Source organism: Electrona antarctica (assembly GCF_951216825.1).
Source record: "Electrona antarctica genome assembly, contig: scaffold_61, whole genome shotgun sequence".
Taxonomy (NCBI): Eukaryota; Metazoa; Chordata; class Actinopteri; order Myctophiformes; family Myctophidae; genus Electrona; species Electrona antarctica.
The window spans coordinates 215493-243389 of NW_027638718.1; the positions used below are offsets into that span (position 1 = coordinate 215493).

Consider the following 27897-nt stretch of genomic DNA (forward strand, 5'->3'; position numbering starts at 1 on the left):
GTGAATTACATGAATGACAAATACAGAATATGATAATAGTAGCCTATGACTGGAAGAACATGGGTGCAATTTGTGGGGAAAAAAACACTTTTCTTTATTTCTGTGTGATAAAAAAAAATAAAGAAATGATAGACATATTTTTGGGCAGACTTTCTGTCAGCTAAAGTGCTCTCTAGCCTCATTCATTCAATGCCACTTTGACTACGCTTGGACTAAACTTCAGACCTCCCAAAACAACACATATTGAATAAATTGACTTCTTCGTTTCTATGATTCCAGACGTCTGTACCACAGAGCAGAGTCTCCAACTCCCAGCCTGCTGTCTATGAAGAGTGACTGGTCTATGGGACACCCTCCTAACTTCAGTAATGAACCTGGACCTCCAGATACACAGTATGTCAATCCTCCTGTTCAATATACACACTGGTCCTCATTCACAAAGGAGAAATACGCCATAGTGTAACGGAAGCGTAAAGGTCATGCGTATAGATAGCGGAAAATCTGTCGGATCACGCTACGGTTAAGTCCGGTGTTATTCAGGGAACCAGGTGTAATCACTTCATTTGTGCGTATCGCCGAGTGTATCCTTTCCGCATTTTTTCCAAGCGATTCGCCTGGTGTCGCCTGGTTTGATGGAACATCCACGACCATATAAGGCAACAGGAAATATCGAAATACGTCATCATAGACTGCACAGAGGATTCCCAAGTTTTAAATTATATACAACAGCCGCGATGAGCTTGTAGAGCAGTTAATTTTGACAGGCGGGTCTCTGCACGGACAGATCTTCAAGCAAACAGGGAAGTAGCTGAGCACAGGTGCTCATTTTCAGCAACGCCCTGCACATAGAAACACATAGACAGACACACACACACGCACACACACACACTAAAACCTGGGAGCTGACCAGTACAACCACAGTCTTATACTGTTGGCCACTAAGCAGCTCCAGGGGGAGCAGTTGGGGGTTCAGTGCCTTGCTCAAGGGCACTTCAGCGGTGTTGGGTGAGTGATGACAATCACTTCCCCACCCAGGTTTTTCCTGCCAGTCCGGGGAATCGAACCGGCAACCTTTCGGCAACAAGGGCACTCCTCTAACCCTTAGGCCACCGCTGCCCCTAAGTAGGAGAAAGCGGGACTCCACTTTCTCCTACTCCTCCAGGCCATCGCTGCGAGGCACCCGTCCCTCCGTAGGTGTGCATGAGGACTATTTTTAGGCCTACAACTCGGCAATGATAAAAGCCCTTAGCTGATGAATGCACTGCAGGGTTATAAAAAAAGAGAAAGAACAATTGCACACTCGCCTAGAGGTAAAATAGATATCCGATACTTTTTTTTATCAGAGCTGCATTGATTCATGCGGGGATCAATATCATCTCACTGTCATCTGTCTGAATGTCATGTGGAGAATGGATTTGTTCTGATCATGGACACGTAGGCATATACATTTTCAACCACATACGGCGGGTAGCCTATATCCTCTGTCAGATCCTCTGTCAGCCTAAGTGCAGGTTAATTTCACGATGTCGTCATATTAAAATGATTCGCGGGACATTTGGCACCAAACTTGATTGATCTCATGATGAGATCAATGTAGTAGCCTACAGCCTAGCTACAGTTGCCCATATTATAATTAATTAAGGTGAGCTCGCTTAAAACTATGACTGGCCGAATTGCACGCGCTGATGCAATAATGTGGACTTCTATTTTTTGAAAGGGCTAATAAGATTGGACTGTTCAGCAGCAGCATGAACTATACAATATACATTATAACACTATACAATATACACTATACAATATACACTATACAATATACACTATAACACTATACAATATACACTATACACTATACAATATACACTATACCACTATACAATATACACTATAACACTATACAATATACACAACACTATAACACAACTAGTGATGAATACCATAGTTTTGCTGGTGTGATTATCAGGTTAATTATGGTGACGGTGCACCTTTGCGAATATGAAAACATTACATTGGCCTGCTACACACATTCTGGATAGCATTACAATGTGAATTACATGAATGACAAATACAGAATATGATAATAGTAGCCTATGACTGGAAGAACATGGGTGCAATTTGTGGGGAAAAAAACACTTTTCTTTATTTCTGTGTGATAAAAAAAAATAAAGAAATGATAGACATATTTTTGGGCAGACTTTCTGTCAGCTAAAGTGCTCTCTAGCCTCATTCATTCAATGCCACTTTGACTACGCTTGGACTAAACTTCAGACCTCCCAAAACAACACATATTGAATAAATTGACTTCTTCGTTTCTATGATTCCAGACGTCTGTACCACAGAGCAGAGTCTCCAACTCCCAGCCTGCTGTCTATGAAGAGTGACTGGTCTATGGGACACCCTCCTAACTTCAGTAATGAACCTGGACCTCCAGATACACAGTATGTCAATCCTCCTGTTCAATATACACACTGGTCCTCATTCACAAAGGAGAAATACGCCATAGTGTAACGGAAGCGTAAAGGTCATGCGTATAGATAGCGGAAAATCTGTCGGATCACGCTACGGTTAAGTCCGGTGTTATTCAGGGAACCAGGTGTAATCACTTCATTTGTGCGTATCGCCGAGTGTATCCTTTCCACATTTTTTCCAAGCGATTCGCCTGGTGTCGCCTGGTTTGATGGAACATCCACGACCATATAAGGCAACAGGAAATATCGAAATACGTCATCATAGACTGCACAGAGGATTCCCAAGTTTTAAATTATATACAACAGCCGCGATGAGCTTGTAGAGCAGTTAATTTTGACAGGCGGGTCTCTGCACGGACAGATCTTCAAGCAAACAGGGAAGTAGCTGAGCACAGGTGCTCATTTTCAGCAACGCCCTGCACATAGAAACACATAGACAGACACACACACACGCGCACACACACACACTAAAACCTGGGAGCTGACCAGTACAACCACAGTCTTATACTGTTGGCCACTAAGCAGCTCCAGGGGGAGCAGTTGGGGGTTCAGTGCCTTGCTCAAGGGCACTTCAGCGGTGTTGGGTGAGTGATGACAATCACTTCCCCACCCAGGTTTTTCCTGCCCGTCCGGGGAATCGAACCGGCAACCTTTCGGCAACAAGGGCACTCCTCTAACCCTTAGGCCACCGCTGCCCCTAAGTAGGAGAAAGCGGGACTCCACTTTCTCCTACTCCTCCAGGCCATCGCTGCGAGGCACCCGTCCCTCCGTAGGTGTGCATGAGGACTATTTTTAGGCCTACAACTCGGCAATGATAAAAGCCCTTAGCTGATGAATGCACTGCAGGGTTATAAAAAAAGAGAAAGAACAATTGCACACTCGCCTAGAGGTAAAATAGATATCCGATACTTTTTTTTATCAGAGCTGCATTGATTCATGCGGGGATCAATATCATCTCACTGTCATCTGTCTGAATGTCATGTGGAGAATGGATTTGTTCTGATCATGGACACGTAGGCATATACATTTTCAACCACATACGGCGGGTAGCCTATATCCTTTTTGTCAGATCCTCTTTGTCAGCCTAAGTGCAGGTTAATTTCACGATGTCGTCATATTAAAATGATTCGCGGGACATTTGGCACCAAACTTGATTGATCTCATGATGAGATCAATGTAGTAGCCTACAGCCTAGCTACAGTTGCCCATATTATAATTAATTAAGGTGAGCTCGCTTAAAACTATGACTGGCCGAATTGCACGCGCTGATGCAATAATGTGGACTTCTATTTTTTGAAAGGGCTAATAAGATTGGACTGTTCAGCAGCAGCATGAACTATACAATATACATTATAACACTATACAATATACACTATACAATATACACTATACAATATACACTATACACTATACAATATACACTATACCACTATACAATATACACTATAACACTATACAATATACACAACACTATAACACAACTAGTGATGAATACCATAGTTTTGCTGGTGTGATTATCAGGTTAATTATGGTGACGGTGCACCTTTGCGAATATGAAAACATTACATTGGCCTGCTACACACATTCTGGATAGCATTACAATGTGAATTACATGAATGACAAATACAGAATATGATAATAGTAGCCTATGACTGGAAGAACATGGGTGCAATTTGTGGGGAAAAAAACACTTTTCTTTATTTCTGTGTGATAAAAAAAAATAAAGAAATGATAGACATATTTTTGGGCAGACTTTCTGTCAGCTAAAGTGCTCTCTAGCCTCATTCATTCAATGCCACTTTGACTACGCTTGGACTAAACTTCAGACCTCCCAAAACAACACATATTGAATAAATTGACTTCTTCGTTTCTATGATTCCAGACGTCTGTACCACAGAGCAGAGTCTCCAACTCCCAGCCTGCTGTCTATGAAGAGTGACTGGTCTATGGGACACCCTCCTAACTTCAGTAATGAACCTGGACCTCCAGATACACAGTATGTCAATCCTCCTGTTCAATATACACACTGGTCCTCATTCACAAAGGAGAAATACGCCATAGTGTAACGGAAGCGTAAAGGTCATGCGTATAGATAGCGGAAAATCTGTCGGATCACGCTACGGTTAAGTCCGGTGTTATTCAGGGAACCAGGTGTAATCACTTCATTTGTGCGTATCGCCGAGTGTATCCTTTCCGCATTTTTTCCAAGCGATTCGCCTGGTGTCGCCTGGTTTGATGGAACATCCACGACCATATAAGGCAACAGGAAATATCGAAATACGTCATCATAGACTGCACAGAGGATTCCCAAGTTTTAAATTATATACAACAGCCGCGATGAGCTTGTAGAGCAGTTAATTTTGACAGGCGGGTCTCTGCACGGACAGATCTTCAAGCAAACAGGGAAGTAGCTGAGCACAGGTGCTCATTTTCAGCAACGCCCTGCACATAGAAACACATAGACAGACACACACACACGCACACACACACACTAAAACCTGGGAGCTGACCAGTACAACCACAGTCTTATACTGTTGGCCACTAAGCAGCTCCAGGGGGAGCAGTTGGGGGTTCAGTGCCTTGCTCAAGGGCACTTCAGCGGTGTTGGGTGAGTGATGACAATCACTTCCCCACCCAGGTTTTTCCTGCCAGTCCGGGGAATCGAACCGGCAACCTTTCGGCAACAAGGGCACTCCTCTAACCCTTAGGCCACCGCTGCCCCTAAGTAGGAGAAAGCGGGACTCCACTTTCTCCTACTCCTCCAGGCCATCGCTGCGAGGCACCCGTCCCTCCGTAGGTGTGCATGAGGACTATTTTTAGGCCTACAACTCGGCAATGATAAAAGCCCTTAGCTGATGAATGCACTGCAGGGTTATAAAAAAAGAGAAAGAACAATTGCACACTCGCCTAGAGGTAAAATAGATATCCGATACTTTTTTTTATCAGAGCTGCATTGATTCATGCGGGGATCAATATCATCTCACTGTCATCTGTCTGAATGTCATGTGGAGAATGGATTTGTTCTGATCATGGACACGTAGGCATATACATTTTCAACCACATACGGCGGGTAGCCTATATCCTCTGTCAGATCCTCTGTCAGCCTAAGTGCAGGTTAATTTCACGATGTCGTCATATTAAAATGATTCGCGGGACATTTGGCACCAAACTTGATTGATCTCATGATGAGATCAATGTAGTAGCCTACAGCCTAGCTACAGTTGCCCATATTATAATTAATTAAGGTGAGCTCGCTTAAAACTATGACTGGCCGAATTGCACGCGCTGATGCAATAATGTGGACTTCTATTTTTTGAAAGGGCTAATAAGATTGGACTGTTCAGCAGCAGCATGAACTATACAATATACATTATAACACTATACAATATACACTATACAATATACACTATACAATATACACTATAACACTATACAATATACACTATACACTATACAATATACACTATACCACTATACAATATACACTATAACACTATACAATATACACAACACTATAACACAACTAGTGATGAATACCATAGTTTTGCTGGTGTGATTATCAGGTTAATTATGGTGACGGTGCACCTTTGCGAATATGAAAACATTACATTGGCCTGCTACACACATTCTGGATAGCATTACAATGTGAATTACATGAATGACAAATACAGAATATGATAATAGTAGCCTATGACTGGAAGAACATGGGTGCAATTTGTGGGGAAAAAAACACTTTTCTTTATTTCTGTGTGATAAAAAAAAATAAAGAAATGATAGACATATTTTTGGGCAGACTTTCTGTCAGCTAAAGTGCTCTCTAGCCTCATTCATTCAATGCCACTTTGACTACGCTTGGACTAAACTTCAGACCTCCCAAAACAACACATATTGAATAAATTGACTTCTTCGTTTCTATGATTCCAGACGTCTGTACCACAGAGCAGAGTCTCCAACTCCCAGCCTGCTGTCTATGAAGAGTGACTGGTCTAAGGGACACCCTCCTAACTTCAGTAATGAACCTGGACCTCCAGATACACAGTATGTCAATCCTCCTGTTCAATATACACACTGGTCCTCATTCACAAAGGAGAAATACGCCATAGTGTAACGGAAGCGTAAAGGTCATGCGTATAGATAGCGGAAAATCTGTCGGATCACGCTACGGTTAAGTCCGGTGTTATTCAGGGAACCAGGTGTAATCACTTCATTTGTGCGTATCGCCGAGTGTATCCTTTCCGCATTTTTTCCAAGCGATTCGCCTGGTGTCGCCTGGTTTGATGGAACATCCACGACCATATAAGGCAACAGGAAATATCGAAATACGTCATCATAGACTGCACAGAGGATTCCCAAGTTTTAAATTATATACAACAGCCGCGATGAGCTTGTAGAGCAGTTAATTTTGACAGGCGGGTCTCTGCACGGACAGATCTTCAAGCAAACAGGGAAGTAGCTGAGCACAGGTGCTCATTTTCAGCAACGCCCTGCACATAGAAACACATAGACAGACACACACACACGCACACACACACACTAAAACCTGGGAGCTGACCAGTACAACCACAGTCTTATACTGTTGGCCACTAAGCAGCTCCAGGGGGAGCAGTTGGGGGTTCAGTGCCTTGCTCAAGGGCACTTCAGCGGTGTTGGGTGAGTGATGACAATCACTTCCCCACCCAGGTTTTTCCTGCCAGTCCGGGGAATCGAACCGGCAACCTTTCGGCAACAAGGGCACTCCTCTAACCCTTAGGCCACCGCTGCCCCTAAGTAGGAGAAAGCGGGACTCCACTTTCTCCTACTCCTCCAGGCCATCGCTGCGAGGCACCCGTCCCTCCGTAGGTGTGCATGAGGACTATTTTTAGGCCTACAACTCGGCAATGATAAAAGCCCTTAGCTGATGAATGCACTGCAGGGTTATAAAAAAAGAGAAAGAACAATTGCACACTCGCCTAGAGGTAAAATAGATATCCGATACTTTTTTTTATCAGAGCTGCATTGATTCATGCGGGGATCAATATCATCTCACTGTCATCTGTCTGAATGTCATGTGGAGAATGGATTTGTTCTGATCATGGACACGTAGGCATATACATTTTCAACCACATACGGCGGGTAGCCTATATCCTCTGTCAGATCCTCTGTCAGCCTAAGTGCAGGTTAATTTCACGATGTCGTCATATTAAAATGATTCGCGGGACATTTGGCACCAAACTTGATTGATCTCATGATGAGATCAATGTAGTAGCCTACAGCCTAGCTACAGTTGCCCATATTATAATTAATTAAGGTGAGCTCGCTTAAAACTATGACTGGCCGAATTGCACGCGCTGATGCAATAATGTGGACTTCTATTTTTTGAAAGGGCTAATAAGATTGGACTGTTCAGCAGCAGCATGAACTATACAATATACATTATAACACTATACAATATACACTATACAATATACACTATACAATATACACTATAACACTATACAATATACACTATACACTATACAATATACACTATACCACTATACAATATACACTATAACACTATACAATATACACAACACTATAACACAACTAGTGATGAATACCATAGTTTTGCTGGTGTGATTATCAGGTTAATTATGGTGACGGTGCACCTTTGCGAATATGAAAACATTACATTGGCCTGCTACACACATTCTGGATAGCATTACAATGTGAATTACATGAATGACAAATACAGAATATGATAATAGTAGCCTATGACTGGAAGAACATGGGTGCAATTTGTGGGGAAAAAAACACTTTTCTTTATTTCTGTGTGATAAAAAAAAATAAAGAAATGATAGACATATTTTTGGGCAGACTTTCTGTCAGCTAAAGTGCTCTCTAGCCTCATTCATTCAATGCCACTTTGACTACGCTTGGACTAAACTTCAGACCTCCCAAAACAACACATATTGAATAAATTGACTTCTTCGTTTCTATGATTCCAGACGTCTGTACCACAGAGCAGAGTCTCCAACTCCCAGCCTGCTGTCTATGAAGAGTGACTGGTCTATGGGACACCCTCCTAACTTCAGTAATGAACCTGGACCTCCAGATACACAGTATGTCAATCCTCCTGTTCAATATACACACTGGTCCTCATTCACAAAGGAGAAATACGCCATAGTGTAACGGAAGCGTAAAGGTCATGCGTATAGATAGCGGAAAATCTGTCGGATCACGCTACGGTTAAGTCCGGTGTTATTCAGGGAACCAGGTGTAATCACTTCATTTGTGCGTATCGCCGAGTGTATCCTTTCCGCATTTTTTCCAAGCGATTCGCCTGGTGTCGCCTGGTTTGATGGAACATCCACGACCATATAAGGCAACAGGAAATATCGAAATACGTCATCATAGACTGCACAGAGGATTCCCAAGTTTTAAATTATATACAACAGCCGCGATGAGCTTGTAGAGCAGTTAATTTTGACAGGCGGGTCTCTGCACGGACAGATCTTCAAGCAAACAGGGAAGTAGCTGAGCACAGGTGCTCATTTTCAGCAACGCCCTGCACATAGAAACACATAGACAGACACACACACACGCACACACACACACTAAAACCTGGGAGCTGACCAGTACAACCACAGTCTTATACTGTTGGCCACTAAGCAGCTCCAGGGGGAGCAGTTGGGGGTTCAGTGCCTTGCTCAAGGGCACTTCAGCGGTGTTGGGTGAGTGATGACAATCACTTCCCCACCCAGGTTTTTCCTGCCCGTCCGGGGAATCGAACCGGCAACCTTTCGGCAACAAGGGCACTCCTCTAACCCTTAGGCCACCGCTGCCCCTAAGTAGGAGAAAGCGGGACTCCACTTTCTCCTACTCCTCCAGGCCATCGCTGCGAGGCACCCGTCCCTCCGTAGGTGTGCATGAGGACTATTTTTAGGCCTACAACTCGGCAATGATAAAAGCCCTTAGCTGATGAATGCACTGCAGGGTTATAAAAAAAGAGAAAGAACAATTGCACACTCGCCTAGAGGTAAAATAGATATCCGATACTTTTTTTGTCAGCCTAAGTGCAGGTTAATTTCACGATGTCGTCATATTAAAATGATTCGCGGGACATTTGGCACCAAACTTGATTGATCTCATGATGAGATCAATGTAGTAGCCTACAGCCTAGCTACAGTTGCCCATATTATAATTAATTAAGGTGAGCTCGCTTAAAACTATGACTGGCCGAATTGCACGCGCTGATGCAATAATGTGGACTTCTATTTTTTGAAAGGGCTAATAAGATTGGACTGTTCAGCAGCAGCATGAACTATACAATATACATTATAACACTATACAATATACACTATAACACTATACAATATACACTATACACTATACAATATACACTATACCACTATACAATATACACTATAACACTATACAATATACACAACACTATAACACAACTAGTGATGAATACCATAGTTTTGCTGGTGTGATTATCAGGTTAATTATGGTGACGGTGCACCTTTGCGAATATGAAAACATTACATTGGCCTGCTACACACATTCTGGATAGCATTACAATGTGAATTACATGAATGACAAATACAGAATATGATAATAGTAGCCTATGACTGGAAGAACATGGGTGCAATTTGTGGGGAAAAAAACACTTTTCTTTATTTCTGTGTGATATAAAGAAATGATAGACATATTTTTGGGCAGACTTTCTGTCAGCTAAAGTGCTCTCTAGCCTCATTCATTCAATGCCACTTTGACTACGCTTGGACTAAACTTCAGACCTCCCAAAACAACACATATTGAATAAATTGACTTCTTCGTTTCTATGATTCCAGACGTCTGTACCACAGAGCAGAGTCTCCAACTCCCAGCCTGCTGTCTATGAAGAGTGACTGGTCTATGGGACACCCTCCTAACTTCAGTAATGAACCTGGACCTCCAGATACACAGTATGTCAATCCTCCTGTTCAATATACACACTGGTCCTCATTCACAAAGGAGAAATACGCCATAGTGTAACGGAAGCGTAAAGGTCATGCGTATAGATAGCGGAAAATCTGTCGGATCACGCTACGGTTAAGTCCGGTGTTATTCAGGGAACCAGGTGTAATCACTTCATTTGTGCGTATCGCCGAGTGTATCCTTTCCGCATTTTTTTCAAGCGATTCGCCTGGTGTCGCCTGGTTTGATGGAACATCCACGACCATATAAGGCAACAGGAAATATCGAAATACGTCATCATAGACTGCACAGAGGATTCCCAAGTTTTAAATTATATACAACAGCCGCGATGAGCTTGTAGAGCAGTTAATTTTGACAGGCGGGTCTCTGCACGGACAGATCTTCAAGCAAACAGGGAAGTAGCTGAGCACAGGTGCTCATTTTCAGCAACGCCCTGCACATAGAAACACATAGACAGACACACACACACGCACACACACACACACTAAAACCTGGGAGCTGACCAGTACAACCACAGTCTTATACTGTTGGCCACTAAGCAGCTCCAGGGGGAGCAGTTGGGGGTTCAGTGCCTTGCTCAAGGGCACTTCAGCGGTGTTGGGTGAGTGATGACAATCACTTCCCCACCCAGGTTTTTCCTGCCCGTCCGGGGAATCGAACCGGCAACCTTTCGGCAACAAGGGCACTCCTCTAACCCTTAGGCCACCGCTGCCCCTAAGTAGGAGAAAGCGGGACTCCACTTTCTCCTACTCCTCCAGGCCATCGCTGCGAGGCACCCGTCCCTCCGTAGGTGTGCATGAGGACTATTTTTAGGCCTACAACTCGGCAATGATAAAAGCCCTTAGCTGATGAATGCACTGCAGGGTTATAAAAAAAGAGAAAGAACAATTGCACACTCGCCTAGAGGTAAAATAGATATCCGATACTTTTTTTTATCAGAGCTGCATTGATTCATGCGGGGATCAATATCATCTCACTGTCATCTGTCTGAATGTCATGTGGAGAATGGATTTGTTCTGATCATGGACACGTAGGCATATACATTTTCAACCATATACGGCGGGTAGCCTATATCCTCTTTGTCAGATCCTCTTTGTCAGCCTAAGTGCAGGTTAATTTCACGATGTCGTCATATTAAAATGATTCGCGGGACATTTGGCACCAAACTTGATTGATCTCATGATGAGATCAATGTAGTAGCCTACAGCCTAGCTACAGTTGCCCATATTATAATTAATTAAGGTGAGCTCGCTTAAAACTATGACTGGCCGAATTGCACGCGCTGATGCAATAATGTGGACTTCTATTTTTTTAAAGGGCTAATAAGATTGGACTGTTCAGCAGCAGCATGAACTATACAATATACATTATAACACTATACAATATACAATATACACTATAACACTATACAATATACACTATACAATATACACTATACAATATACACTATAACACTATACAATATACACTATACAATATACATTATAACACTATACAATATACACTATACAATATACACTATAACACTATACAATATACACTATACAATATACACTATAACACTATACAATATACACTATACACTATACAATATACACTATACCACTATACAATATACACTATAACACTATACAATATACACAACACTATAACACAACTAGTGATGAATACCATAGTTTTGCTGGTGTGATTATCAGGTTAATTATGGTGACGGTGCACCTTTGCGAATATGAAAACATTACATTGGCCTGCTACACACATTCTGGATAGCATTACAATGTGAATTACATGAATGACAAATACAGAATATGATAATAGTAGCCTATGACTGGAAGAACATGGGTGCAATTTGTGGGGGAAAAAACACTTTTCTTTATTTCTGTGTGATAAAAAAAAATAAAAAATGATAGACATATTTTTGGGCAGACTTTCTGTCAGCTAAAGTGCTCTCTAGCCTCATTCATTCAATGCCACTTTGACTATGCTTGGACTAAACTTCAGACCTCCCAAAACAACACATATTGAATAAATTGACTTCTTCGTTTCTATGATTCCAGACGTCTGTACCACAGAGCAGAGTCTCCAACTCCCAGCCTGCTGTCTATGAAGAGTGACTGGTCTATGGGACACCCTCCTAACTTCAGTAATGAACCTGGACCTCCAGATACACAGTATGTCAATCCTCCTGTTCAATATACACTATAACACTATACAATATACACTATAACACTATACAATATACACTATAACACTATACAATATACACTATAAAACTATACAATAGGCCTATACACTAACACACTACAACTAGCCTAGGGATAGAAAAAACATTTAGCTGACATTATCTGGTTAATATTATTAGCCACATATCCAACCCAAAATGTAAATGTAAAATTAATCAATCAATCAATGATGGATTTTGGGATCTACAGGAACCAGGTGGCTCCAAATGTGATCTAAATATGTATTCATGTACACAGAGAGAGGCGTGGTGAGACTGAGCAGAACCCTGGACTGAAGACACCCAGTCAAACCACACCTGGACTGAAGACACCCAGTCAAACCACACCTGGACTGAAGACACCCAGTCAAACCACACCTGGACTGAAGACACCCAGTCAAACCACACCTGGACTGAAGACACCCAGTCAAACCACACCTGGACTGAAGACACCCAGTCAAACCACACCTGGACTGAAGACACCCAGTCAAACCACACCTGGACTGAAGACACCCAGTCAAACCACACCTGGACTGAAGACACCCAGTCAAACCACACCTGGACTGAAGACACCCAGTCAAACCACACCTGGACTGAAGACACCCAGTCAAACCACACCTGGACTGAAGACACCCAGTCAAACCACACCTGGACTGAAGACACCCAGTCAAACCACACCTGGACAAAGTAAGAATCTGCACTCATTGAAAATTCATAGTCAGACTAAATGTGACCACATTTGACTGGGGCCCATTGGAGTTTTTGTAATTTTCGTTTTTTTCATGTCATATAAAAGCAGGGAATCACAGCTTCAATTTGACATATTGGTTGTTCAGTTTGACCCACCAGTTTTGGAGATATGGCTTATAGAGTAATGTCTTGCAGAGAAACAGCGAGTTGAAAAAACAGGCTTGAAAGGTTCACTTCTGTGGTCTCTAACATTACACCTAGCTACATGTTTAAGCATTTATTTCATATTTACATGACTTCTGTGGCCTCTAATATTACACCTAGCTACATGTTTAAGCATTCATTTCATATTTACATGTCTTCTGTGGACTCTAACATTACACCTAGCTACATGTTTAAGCATTTATTTCATATTTACATGACTTCTGTGGCCTCTAATATTACACCTTGCTTAACATGTTTAAGCATTTATTTTATATTTACATGACTTCTGTGGTCTCTAATATTACACCTAGCTACATGTTTAAGCATTTATTTCATATTTACATGACTTGTCAGTTCTGTTTACTCTAACATTACACCTAGCTACATGTCTAAGCATTGATTTCAGCTCTGACACTTATTTCAAACATGCTCTAGTATGTGAAGAGTCTGCCTGTGCTAATAACTAATTTTGGATTAAACAAAAATATTAGTTTTTCTCCTCTGGTGAAAAGCTGGAGGCTGCTCGATGGCAGGCTCTCAGTCAAATGTTCAAATGATCTGTCTGTATCAATTATATTTAAGTGCAAATAATGAAGCTAAACATCTATCAACTCAACAACTGGACAAAAACAGCTGATCTTGGGTTGTTACCTTTGGCAAAGTTTCTTATCAAAAGGCATACTCTCTGGGGGTAATTAATTAGTAATGTGTGCTGTAAATATGTAACGTTATAAATTAACCTGAATGTTTAAAACATAATTTTTTTTCTCATTTCAGACGTCAGTCTGCAGGATGATTTGAACGATTATAAGGTCAGTTTGGAGGACAGTCTTGATGAAGTGAAAGACAACATGACGGAAGAGTCTGGAACCTCCCTCACGGAAGAGTCTGGAACCTCCCTCACCAGCACCTACTCAGAGCTCTACATCTCAGCGGGACAGAGTGAAGGGGTTAATAGCCAACATGAGGTGATACAGCTTGAGAGAACTTCCAACATGAAGACCTTCCATGACGATCCAATCAACTGCTGTAAAATCCTTAAGATCCTGTTCCCTGGCAGAACAGTTCTGACCAATGGCATCGCTGGCATCGGAAAAACATTCTCTGCGCGCAAGTTTGCTCTGGACTGGGCAAGAGGTTTGGAGAATCAAGATATAGATCTCCTGGTTCTCTTTTCATTCCGGGAGCTGAACTTGGTCAGAGATGAGCAGTACAGTCTTCTCAACCTGATCCATGAGTTCCACCCAACGTTAAAGAAGGTCACAGCAGAGCAGCTCGCTGCCTGGAAAGTTTGCTTCATCTTCGATGGCCTCGATGAAAGCAGGTCTCCGTTGCACTTCGACAAAAATGAAATCATCTCTGATGTCACAGTGACATCATCGGTGGATGCTCTGTTGACAAACCTCATCAAGGGGAATCTGCTCCCCTCGGCCCTCCTCTGGATAACCACCAGACCTGCAGCAGCCAATCGGATCCCTCCTGCATGTGTTGACATGGTGACAGAAGTGCGGGGGTTCACAGACCCCCAGAAGGAGAAGTACTTCAGGAAGAGATTCAGTGAAGAGAAGCTGGCCGACAGAGTCCTCTCACACTTGAAGACATCAAGGAGCCTCCACATCATGTGTTACATCCCACTCTTCTGTTGGATCATTGCTACCGTTCTGCTGGACATGTTGAGGACACTCACCACGATAGGACACCTGCCCAAGACCCTGACTGAGATGTGCTGCCACTTCCTGTTGGTTCAGACAAACACGAAGAAGCAGAAGTATGATGAGACTCATGAGGGGGAAAAGAGAAAAAAGAAAAGAAACAAAAAAAAGAAAGATAATCGACAGCAGCTCATGAAGTCTGACAGGGATGTTCTTCTGAATCTGGGCAAGCTGGCGTTTAAACACCTGAAGAAAAGTAGCATCATGTTCTACCAAGAAGACCTGGAAGAGTGTGGTCTTGATGTGAAAGACGCCGCGCTGTACTCAGGAGTGTGCACGCAGATCTTCAAAACAGAGAGTGTGCTGTTCCAGAAAACGGTCTACAGCTTTGTTCATCTGAGCATCCAGGAGTTTCTGGCTGCAGTCTACCTGTACCACTGTTTCACACAGAAGAACAAGAAGGTACTGAAGACATTCCTACATGATGATGATGATTATGAGGATGTGGATGAGGATGATGAATACAGTAACAGCTCCCTCTCCGACTTCCTGAAAGCTGCTATGGAAAAATCCCTGGAGAGTAAAAATGGCCACCTGGACCTCTTAGTCCGCTTCCTTCATGGCCTCTCACTGCAGTCCAACCAGAGTCTGTTAGGAGGTCTGCTGGGTCAGACAGAGAACAGTCCAGAGGAGATCCAGAGAGCCATCCAGAACCTGAAGAAGATGTTAACTCGTGATGATGTCTCTCCTGACAGATGTATCAACATCTTCCACTGTCTGATGGAGATGAACGACCACTCATTACATCAGGAGATCCAACAGTTCCTGAAGTCAGAGAACAGAACAGAGAAACTGTCTGAGACCCAGTGTTCAGCTCTGGCCGTCATGCTGCAGATGTCAGAGGAGGTTCTGGAAGAGTTGGACCTGGACAAATACAACACATCAGGGGAGGGGCGAAGGAGACTGGTCCCAGCTGTGAGGAACTGCAGAAAGGCTCGGTTAGTAGTTAACACATTGACTTGACTGCCAATCACGCAGTATTGTGTCCTATGGTCTTTTCAGTGGTTTATGATAGATGGCGCTCTTCACCAACTCATGAATGATGCTAGGTTGCTAGGCAACAGATAAAACCAGAAATGAACCAGAAGTGAAAGTCTGCCTCCCGTCCGCAATTTAAACAGAAATGAGCTTTGGATAAAAGTCCTACATAAATCCACCATTTACAATGACGCAGCATTTTATACAGCCGGTTCCATGTTTTCCCGATCTCAACCCTGTCAGTACTGCTTCAATGTCAACCCTGTCTGCATGCACAGTACTGCTTCAATGTCAACCCTGTCTGCATGCACAGTACTGCTTCAATGTCAACCCTGTCTGCATGCACAGGACTGCTTCAATGTCAACCCTGTCTGCATGCACAGTACTGCTTCAATGTCAACCCTGTCTGCATGCACGTCAGTACTGCTTCAATGTCAACCCTGTCTGCATGCACAGTACTGCTTCAATGTCAACCCTGTCTGCATGCACAGGACTGATTCAATGTCAACCCTGTCTGCATGCACAGGACTGCTTCAATGTCAACCCTGTCTGCATGCACAGGACTGCTTCAATGTCAACCCTGTCTGCATGCACAGGACTGCTTCAATGTCAACCCTGTCTGCATGCACAGGACTGCTTCCGTAAGATTGCATTGGGAAAACATGCTGACTTCAGTGTTGTCCCTGAACGCGTTCAATGAACGATCGTTCACGAACACGTTCATATGTTGGGTGAACGTACTGTATTTCTGTTTGATGAACGTCATTGTGAAAGCGTTCATTTCTGCCGTGTGTGAACGTCACTTTCTCACGTTCAACTTCGTTCAAGAGTGAGTGTTTCCATAGAGCCTTCCAGGCGAAATCCCCACTAAGACACATCCTAAACAGGCCTTAATATCTAACGGAAAACCCACCAATAAGTCCTTATCCGACACAATTTAACTAATATTTCTCAGCCGTACAATTTCACTGGAGCGCGCAGCACGCATCTCTGCATGAGGATCCTGTCATGCACGCAGACACAGAACATCCCGACTCCCGACCCAAACACTGGAAACTTATTGTTGTTTGATTAAACATAATGTGCCACGAAAAATGGCTTCCAATAGCTTGTTATTTTTGCGTGGAGGAGGTATTTGTCTAAATACATGATCGTCTCGGTCGGCCAACTAAAGACATCTCCCTCCACAGAAGCTCAGTCAGTGATGCCTGATTTATTCTTCGTCGTACAACGTGTTCCATGCTGAAAATGGCTGATCTACTAGCTCACAATGTGTTGCGTCCGCGACGCGTTGTGAGCTTGTAGATCAGCTATTTTCAGAACGCGGAGCTGTGAGAACTGAACTGAGAGCTGAGAGCCTTCACAATAAAAGCATGCAGCTTTCACAAGTTGGCCCATAATTAAGACAAGGCAAAGGAATTCTGTGGCATTTCACATTGCAAAAGAGCTATTTTTTCCCAAATGTAAAAGAAATATAAGGAATTATTTTGGATAATGGTAATAGAGAAATTGTAAAAGTTGTAACTTTATTAATCCCAAAGTTATTCCCAATAGGAATAAAGTCTGCGGTTCTATGGCTATGGGCTGCGGCAATAATTTAGAAAAACTAAAAGAAAAGAAAAGAAAAGTGAAAATAACTAAAATAGTTCATTTTGTGGAACCATGAACTTTAGTTCAAAATGTTGAATGATGAACTATGAACTGAACTAGTTCATTTTTAAATGTTTGAACTGTGAACTGAACTAGTTCATAAAAGAGATGAACTTTCCCAACACATGGCTGACTTCATAAGCAATTTAAACGCTCGTTTCAACCCGTCACTTAGATGTTCTTGGCCGCTAAGAAATAAAACATCTGAGAGCATACTGTAGGTTATGACATTTCTTTTATAATATTGGGGAAAATCAAACTAGTCTTCATTTCACACCTTCTACTGCTGGTTGAAATCTATGATATCTAAATGTCGATCTTCCTGTTATTCTAGTGGTGTTGACCCGAGGGTCACGACCCCTCGGGGGGTCGCCAAATTATTTTGGGGGGTCCCCAAATTATTTATTACAACTGAATGGCTGGGAAATGGAAATGAAGTGTTTACATAGTACACATAGTACATGCATAAACTTTCCTTAATGATTATATCTGGTTTCAGTATTCATTTATGATATATTTTCTCTATTATTAAGGTTATTTTTGCAGTCAGTTTGTATTGGGGGTGGGGAAGCGGGGCGGGGGTCGCGAGACATGGCCAAAGCATCCCTGGGGGTCCCCAGCCAAAAAGGTTGAGAACCCCTGGTCTATTCCACAATACTGTTTATGTCTGGATAACTATAGATAGGAGATGTTTTAGTTCACTTCCATGACAGTGAACTAGGTATCATTTGTTTTGATCATCTCTTATTTAATCTGCATTTACAGACTTGTTGGCTGTGAGCTCAGTAAGACAGACGTTGAAGTTGTGTCTTCAGCTCTCAGCTCTAATCCTTCCCATTTGAGAGAATTGGACCTCAGTGAAAACGACCTGCAGGACTCAGGACTAGTGGAGCTGCTCTGTGCTTCACTGAAGAGCCCACACTGTAGACTGGAAGTTCTAAAGTAAGATACATTTACCACATTTATTATGATCACTTCTGTTTTATTATGTACTGTATTATGTGAATATAATATGAATGCTGTGGTGAGAATGTATTAATCCATTCTTGGTGGGAACCCCTTTTGGTGTTTTATACTTTAGCTATTGAAAAATAGCAGATCTACAAGCTCATAGCGCGGCACGGAGTGCCACGCTATGAGCTTGTAGGTCTGCTATTTTTGAAAAAGCGTGAACATGTGGCACAAATCTTTGAATATATATTCTCAGGGCGAACATTTTTAACTCAAATCTTTGCTTCTGGGGGGGCATGTTTTCAGATGGGGGTCGGCGGCCTATTACATATCATTTTTTGGGTCTTTGACATGAAATACTGTAGTTTGAGAACCACTGACATAGAAATATAGGTTTTTCAGATGTTTTCAGATTTAGAAGACATTTTGTAGAATCGGCCTCAGGGTTAATAAGCTTGATATTGAATAATTAATATCCCTTTAAGGCAAATGTACAGGCTACTTTGACATAAATAGTTGCACACCGAAAATAGCTGATCTACAAGCTCACTGTCTCCAAATGTCTTAATGCTCAGGGTGGGATCTATGTTGGTTCTCTGCTCTACATGTAAAGTGTCTTGACACAACTTGTTGTGAGTTGACACTTTAATACAATTTAACTGAATTGAATCACAGAGCGTCGGAGACGCAGCACTTGTGAGCTTGTAGATCGGCTATTTTCGACGTTCAATCCCTTGTAGCTACGCCACAGTTATCGAGCTTTACCGTGCTACCCATGAATACATAATCAATAGTCTGCATCTACCTACTGTACCAATCAATTATCATTCTATTAGTCTAGGTCTGTGGTTCTCAAACTGAGGGTCTGGACCCCCAAGGGGGTCCCCAGAGGATTAGCTTAATGTGCAGCATTGTTTTCTCACTGAACAGTAGACAAACCGTCAGTATAAGTTACAGTATACAGTATACAGTATACAGACTATCTGCACATTTCTAAAGCAACCACACCGAAGGGTTGGGTCGGGACAAAGTGTTTTTAAGATAAACCACACCAATGCAACTTGGTGTGCAACTCATTGTGGTTGATAAAATAAATAAAAAGTACGGAAGAAAGAGGCAAACATTGTGACAATAGCCGATCTACAAGCTCACTGCAAGGCTTTGTGAGCTTGTAGTTTGGCTAGTTTCACAAAATGTATCTGTGGAGCCGAGCAGCGTTGTGAGCTTGTAGATTTGTAATATTTTCGCATTCATGTAATGCCTACAATTCCGATTGCTTCTAAGGGGAGGAGGGGGGGGGGGGGGGTCCCCAGTTCAAATATGATTACGGTATGTTGGGGGCCAGGGTTTGTTTTAATTGAACTAAAGCATCCAGGTGTGAAGGCACCCTAAGTGGGACAAGAGAGTCCTTTAATAGATGCTGGAAGCAGGTTCTAAATCCAGGAATAATGCATATTTAAATGTGTTATTTATTAATTAATTTATTCATGTATGTTTCCATCTGGTGTTTCAGCCTGGCTCACTGCGGCCTGTCAGAGAGATGCTGTGAAGCTCTGGCCTCAGCTGGAAGCTCTAATCCCTCCCTAAGAGAGTTGGACCTGAGCCTCAACGTGGTGAATGATTCAGTCCTGGAGAACTGCAAGTGAGTAGACTTGGGCTGTGTCCATGTTGGACAGTGCAGTGTTTCCCTTAACAGTGTATTCACTCTGACACGACGTCACAAAGCATGCAGAGAGAACAATGCAGTGCCTCGAAGAAACTGGAAATATTAACCTAGCATTTGTACTCAAAACTAAACAACAACAAAAAACTAAATCTAATAACAAGACATATCCAATATGTGATAGTTTCTGACCGAGGCTAAGTCATATGAAAGCTGGGAATCATATCTTCAAATTTATATATTGGTTGTTCAGTTTGAGTTGACCCACCAGTTTTGGAGATATGGCTTATAGAGTAATGTCTTGCAGAAAACGAGTTGAGAAAACATGCTTGAAATGTTCACTTCTGTGGACTAACATTACACCAATAGCTAAATATTTCAGCTCTAACATTTATTTCAGACATGCTCTAGTATGTGAATAGTGACAGTCTGCCTCTTTTAACTCATTTTGGATTAAAAAAAAAAAGAACATTGATGCATTGTTGTTCTACTTCCTACAGAGTGAAACACTGTAGTGTCAGCTAGTGGAGACGTTGTGTTAGACAGTTAGACATTGATGCATTGTTGTTCTACTTCCTACAGAGTGAAACATGGAGGAGAAGATTGGCTCACTAATCCTCAACTGAGTCAACTCATTACAAAACGTGAGTTTTCTGTTTGTGTCAATATCACACATTTATACACTGTTGTATACTTGGTTGATGTTGTCCTGAAAACTCTTGTGCTCTCTACTCTCTGCTCTTGGCCTGGTCCTTAACACCATCAAGATGAGGTCATGTGGTTTGACAGAAACAATGGGCCTCATTCACTAACCTGGTCGTAAACAACATGTATTTCGTCTATATTGGCATAAGTTCAGTTCTGACGTGCGATGCATGAAAGGTGGTGCAGAGCCGTGATGTGTGCAGATCACAGGTGGATCTCGTTTTTTTTTGAAAGTCACAAGTGATCTCCCGTGTCGATCATTGGCATCGTTCCACGCTCCATTTAACAACATACAAGACAACCAGAAATATAAATCACACGTGTGTGAACTGAGCGGTGCAACTATACATGTATTGTTACAGTTACTGTACTGCACTGTGCTCTGTACTGTATTGTAGTGTACTGTGCTCTATGCTGTACTTAGTAAATAGTTACCGTGTGTTACCATGCGGGGGTCCCCGGGGGGTCCCCAGAACATCCAGACCTCCAGGAACGCGCCCAGGGGGCCGGCTCAGTTCTGGCGAGCCTTCCCACGTCTGAAACGGTTGAGAAATGAGAGAGTTACCGTGTTGCAGCTTTCCGTGCTCGGACAGACAGACAGACAGACAGACAGGTACACAGAGAGACAGACAGGTATACAGAGAGACAGACAGGTACACAGAGAGACAGACAGGTACACAGAGAGACAGACAGGTACACATAGAGACAGACAGGTACACAGAGAGACAGACAGGTACTCAGAGAGACAGACAGGTATACAGAGAGACAGACAGGTACACAGAGAGACAGACAGGTACACAGAGAGACAGACAGGTACACAGAGAGACAGACAGGTACACAGAGAGACAGACAGGTACACAGAGAGACAGACACGTACACAGAGAGACAGACAGGTACACACAGAGACAGACAGGTACACAGAGAGACAGACAGGTACACAGAGAGACAGACAGGTACACAGAGAGACAGACACGTACACAGAGAGACAGACAGGTACACACAGAGACAGACACACAGAGAGACAGACAGGTACACAGAGAGACAGACAGGTACACAGAGAGACAGACAGGTACACAGAGAGACAGACACGTACACATAGAGACAGACAGGTACACAGAGAGACAGACAGGTACACAGAGAGACAGACAGGTACACAGAGAGACAGACAGGTACACAGAGAGACAGACAGACACACATAGAGACAGACACGTACACAGACAGACAGACAGGTACACAGAGAGACAGACAGGTACACAGAGAGACAGACAGGTACACAGAGAGACAGACACGTACACATAGAGACAGACAGGTACACAGAGAGACAGACAGGTACACAGAGAGACAGACACGTACACATAGAGACAGACAGGTACACATAGAGACAGACACACAGAGAGACAGACAGGTACACAGAGAGACAGACACGTACACACAGAGACAGACAGGTACACATAGAGACAGACACACAGAGAGACAGACAGGTACACAGAGAGACACACAGGTACACAGAGAGACAGACACACAGAGAGACAGACAGGTACACAGAGAGACAGACAGGTACACAGAGAGACAGACAGGTACACAGAGAGACAGACAGGTACACAGAGAGACAGACACACAGAGAGACAGACAGGTACACAGAGAGACAGACAGGTACACAGAGAGACAGACAGGTACACAGAGAGACAGACAGGTACACAGAGAGACAGACAGGTACACAGAGAGACAGACACACAGAGAGACAGACAGGTACACAGAGAGACAGACAGGTACACAGAGAGACAGACAGGTACACAGAGAGACAGACAGGTACACAGAGAGACAGACAGGTACATAGCTGTGTAATGGAGAGGAGGCACCGCTCATAAAACTACAGATCTGAGATTTCAACGCGTGTGTAATAAAGTGGAAAATATTGTGAAAATAGCAGATCTACAAGCTCACAATGCCTCAAACTAAATGTAATGCCTATACAATTCCAAGGGCTTGTCAATGTGGGGGTTCAATTATTATGGGGGTCCCCAGTTCAAATATGATTATTATGGGGGTCTCCAGTTCAAATATGATTATTTTGGGGGTCCCCAGTTCAAATATGATTATTATGGGGGTCCAGTGTTCCACAGTTCAAATTATTATTCTGGGGGGTCTCCAGTTCAAATATGATTATTTTCGGGGGTCCCCAGTTCAAATTATTATTCTGGGGGTCCCCAGTTCAAACATGACTATTTTAGGGGGTCCCCAGTTCAAATATGATTATTTCCGGGGGTCCCCAGTTGAAATATGATTATTTTCGGGGGTCCTCAGTTCAAATAAAATCACACTGTGTGGAGACTTTAAGACATTCTGCCCCCTGGTGGTTGGACTCTAACACTTCACCCGACAGTGACGATCTTCTCTATTACATTTTAAATGTATCGAGACTTAATTTAGTCGACTAATTAGACTAAATAATGTACAACTGACTAAAATAGGACTAAAACTAAATGGTATGTCATTATAAAGACTAAATCAGAATGTGTTGTCAAAATTAACACTGCATTAGTTTGTAGATCTCTGTGTGTGTGTGTGTGTGTGTGTGTGTGTGTGTGTGTGTGTGTGTGTGTGTGTGTGTGTGTGTGTGTGTGTGTGTGTGTGTGTGTGTGTGTGTGTGTGTGTGTGTGCACACGCACATACACTGTGTGTGTGTGTGTGTGTGTGTGTGTGTGTGTGTGTGTGTGTGTGTGTGTGTGTGTGTGTGTGTGTGTGTGTGTGTGTGTGTGTGTGTCAGTGAATGATGTATTTAATGTGTACTGTGTTGTTTTCTCATCAGATTTCCAGCGTCTCACACTGGACACAAACACAGCACACTGTGACCTCTCTCTGTCTGAGGACAACAGGAAGGTCACACGGGGGTCACAGAGGTCAGGGGGTCAGCGTCCTCCTGATCATCCAGACAGGTTTGATTACTGGGAACAGGTTCTGAGTTCACAGAGTGTGACTGGACGCTGTTCCTGGGAGGTAGAGTGCAGTGAAACGGTTCATATAGCAGTGGCTGACGGAACAAACAGCAGGAAAGGAGATGGTGACTGTTGGTTTGGAGGGAATGAGAAGTCCTGGAGTCTGGACTGTTATGGTGTTAGTGGTTCCAGGTACTCTGTCAGACACAACGGACAGAGGACTGACCTCCCTGTCTTTGCCTCTACAGGCTCCAACAGAGTATCAGTGTATGTGGACCGTCCCGCTGGGACTCTGTCCTTCTACACAGTGTGCTCTGACTCACTGAGACACCTGTACACCTTCCAGACCACGCCCACTGGACCTCTCTATGCTGGGTTCAGGTTATACCCCTCCTCCTCAGCGTATCTGTGTGAGCAGAGATAGAGTCTCTATGTGAGGGTGACATCATCAGGTCGCCATGGTTACTCAACATGTTTGAGTGAGTGCAGGTTGTCATGGTTACCACCGTCGCCACGGGGTACCGGCCACCGGCCTAGTGTTACATCATGGACTCCATATTTGGGCATGAGTGACTCGCCATGACATCACGGTGACATCATCGTGATGATGTAATAATCAGAGCAGTGACATCATTGTGATGATGTAATAATCAGAGCAGTGACATCACCATTACAGCTCCTGGACGTTGTCATGTCAACACCCCCCAAGCATTTGACCTTTGACCCCGGACCCCCGTTAGATCAGATTTGTGTCATTAAAAATGTTACAAACTGTACAATAATGCATTGTGAGCTTGTAGATCTGCTATTTTCAAATATCAAATAAATATATGGTTAATATTTGATCATTTAGCTTCTAGGACCCCCTGGAACCCCCTCAAGGACCCCCGGGGGACCCTGGACCACACTTTGAAGAACCAGTTAGTGTTGATTTAGTCGACTAAAACATTGACGGAAAATGTTTGTGGACTACTTTTTTTCCACTGAGGAAGACTAACATGACTAAAACTAAGACTAAAATACTGACAATGTCAACAAATAAAACCTAGACTAAATGTTAGGGTGGAGAAGAGATCCAGTAGAACTAAAAGACAAGTCATTCTATGCTTGGTTGCATGCTGAAAATAGCAGATCTACAAGTGCAGTGTAGATCGGCTACATTCAGCAAATCAACCATTACGACGCCACCAAGGCCCACCGAAATACATTTTAGTCGACTAAAATCATATCATTAGTCGACTTAAACTAGACTAACACTAAAACATTTCAGATGACTAGAATAATGACTAAAAATAAATGAAGCTTCATTCCAAAGACTAAAATGACAAAAAAAAAATCTAAATTTGCTGTCAAAATAAAACAAAAGAACCAGTTTAAACACGTTAACCCTTTATATACACACTGGCTATTTGAAAACAGCAGATCTACAAGTTCACAATGCGTCGCCATGCATATATATTTTTTTATATATATTTCAGAAAATGGTAACACAAATCTTGTGTGGGGGTACCTGTGGGGGTCACTGGCACAACTATGTTCAAATGACCTTTGACCTGGTAGACGGGGATATTCTTTGACCTTTGACCTGGTAGACGGGGAGAGTATTTGACCATTGACCTGGTAGACGGGGAGAGTCTTTGACCTTTGACCTGGTAGACGGGGAGAGTCTTTGACCTTTGACCTGGTAGACGGGGATAGTCTTTGACCTTTGACCTGGTAGACGGGGAGAGTCTTTGACCTTTGACCTGGTAGACGGGGAGAGTATTTGACCATTGACCTGGTAGACGGGGAGAGTCTTTGACCATTGACCTGGTAGACGGGGAGAGTCTTTGACCTTTGACCTGGTAGACGGGGAGAGTCTTTGACCTTTGACCTGGTAGACGGGGAGAGTCTTTGACCTTTGACCTGGTAGACGGGGAGAGTCTTTGACCTTCTGAAGCATCATCTGAGTAACTGCTGGGTCTCAGTGTGGAGGCTGCAGCAGAGCTCAGTGTGGAGGCTGCAGCAGAGCTCAGTGTGGAGGCTGCAGCAGAGCTCAGTGTGGAGGCTGCAGCAGAGCTCAGTGTGGAGGCTGCAGCAGAGCTCAGTGTGGAGGCTGCAGCAGAGCTCAGAGTGGAGGCTGCAGCAGAGCTCAGTGTGGAGGCTGCAGCAGAGCTCAGTGTGGAGGCTGCAGCAGAGCTCAGTGTGGAGGCTGCAGCAGAGCTCAGTGTGGAGGCTGCAGCAGAGCTCAGTGTGGAGGCTGCAGCAGAGCTCAGTGTGGAGGCTGCAGCAGAGCTCAGTGTGGAGGCTGCAGCAGAGCTCAGTGTGGAGGCTGCAGCAGAGCAGGTTGTTTCTGGACTTCACCTTCGCTGCCGTTCCCTCTTACGTGTTCCTTGAAGGACAGGGTTCTGTCGAGGGTCACACCGAGGTGGGTTGGATTAGAGGCAGCTTTATCTTGAGTCCACTCAGATGATGTTCAGTTCTCTGGCAGCTTTAGCGTTGTGGAGATGGAATACACTGGATACTGGTTTTGTTGGGCTTGGTTTTAGGCGCCAGGTTTTGCAGAACTGGTCCAGTTTTGTAAAGGTCTTCGGTGAGCACCTGTTACGGTGGGTCAAGGTCTGGTGGTTTGGAATGCCAGACAGATGTCGTCTGCATAGAGGAATGTTGCAGGATTTGGTGGATGGTGGGTCGTTTTGTGTAGAAGTTGAACAGGGTTGGACCTCTAGAACTGAGCCCTGCGGGACTCCATTTCTCTGTGTTCTCTGTGCACTCGTGTTCTGTCCGAGGTGAACTCTGAACCTCCGGTTGGTCAGCAGAGCTTGAATTACTGCCGTTGTCCAGCAGGGAGTGTCCTTTGTTTCACTATGAGGTCTTTGAGTTTCACTAGGAGGTCTTTGTGAGTTTCACTAGGAGGTCTTTGTGAGTTTCACTAGGAGGTCTTTGAGAGTTTCACTAGGCGGTCTTTGTGAGTTTCACTAGGAGGTCTTTGTGAGTTTCACTAGGAGGTCTTTGAGAGTTTCACTAGGAGGTCTTTGTGAGTTTCACTAGGATGTCTTTGTGAGTTTCACTAGGAGGTCTTTGTGAGTTTCACTAGGAGGTCTTTGAGAGTTTAACTAGGAGGTCTTTGAGAGTTTCACTAGGAGGTCTTTGTGAGTTTCACTAGGAGGTCTTTGAGAGTTTCACTAGGAGGTCTTTGTGAGTTTCACTAGGATGTCTTTGTGAGTTTCACTAAGAGGTCTTTGTGAGTTTCACTAGGAGGTATTTGTGAGTTTCACTAGGAGGTCTTTGAGAGTTTCACTAGGAGGTCTTTGTGAGTTTCACTAGGAGGTCTTTGTGAGTTTCACTAGGAGGTCTTTGTACCAGACGGTATGTCTTCAGTCATCTACCACCCCCCACACACACACACACACACACACACACACACACAAACACACTGCCATCTACACCAACTCCCACCAGCCTGGAGAAAGGAACGGGAGTCCAAGGAGGTCCCAAACAAACACCTGGTGTCAGACCCCAACCAACAGGTCCCTGGCACCACCCTCAATAGATTCATAGATCCAACCATCCGGACCCTGGCACCACCCTCAATAGATTCATAGATCCAACCAACAGGACCCTGGCACCACCCTCAATAGATTCATAGATCCAACCAACAGGACCCTGGCACCACCCTCAATAGATTCATAGATCCATGCAACAGGACCCTGGCACCACCCTCAATAGATTCATAGATCCATGCAACAGGACCCTGGCACCACCCTCAATAGATTCATAGATCCAACCAACAGGACCCTGG

At 43.5% G+C, this 27897-nt stretch overlaps 2 protein-coding genes across 2 annotated transcripts; one reads left to right on the forward strand and one right to left on the reverse strand.

The window, feature by feature from the left end:
- Positions 1 to 14372: 14372 nt before the first annotated feature.
- On the forward strand, positions 14373 to 20458 carry LOC306917791 (protein NLRC3-like; the record flags this gene model as incomplete). The annotated part of the gene is made up of 3 exons (XM_079530697.1): positions 14373 to 16171; positions 18627 to 18803; positions 20326 to 20458. The coding sequence occupies 3 exons, from the start codon at positions 14373 to 14375 to the stop codon at positions 20456 to 20458; spliced, it is 2109 nt and encodes a 702-aa protein (XP_079386823.1).
- A 3549-nt stretch (positions 20459 to 24007) lies between these two features.
- LOC306917792 (uncharacterized protein) lies at positions 24008 to 27480 on the reverse strand (the record flags this gene model as incomplete). The annotated part of the gene is made up of 3 exons (XM_079530698.1): positions 24008 to 25893; positions 26047 to 26427; positions 27459 to 27480. 3 exons carry the CDS (start codon positions 27478 to 27480, stop codon positions 25580 to 25582), a joined length of 717 nt encoding a protein of 238 aa, XP_079386824.1. The 3' UTR covers positions 24008 to 25579.
- Between the last annotated feature and the right edge of the window lie 417 nt (positions 27481 to 27897).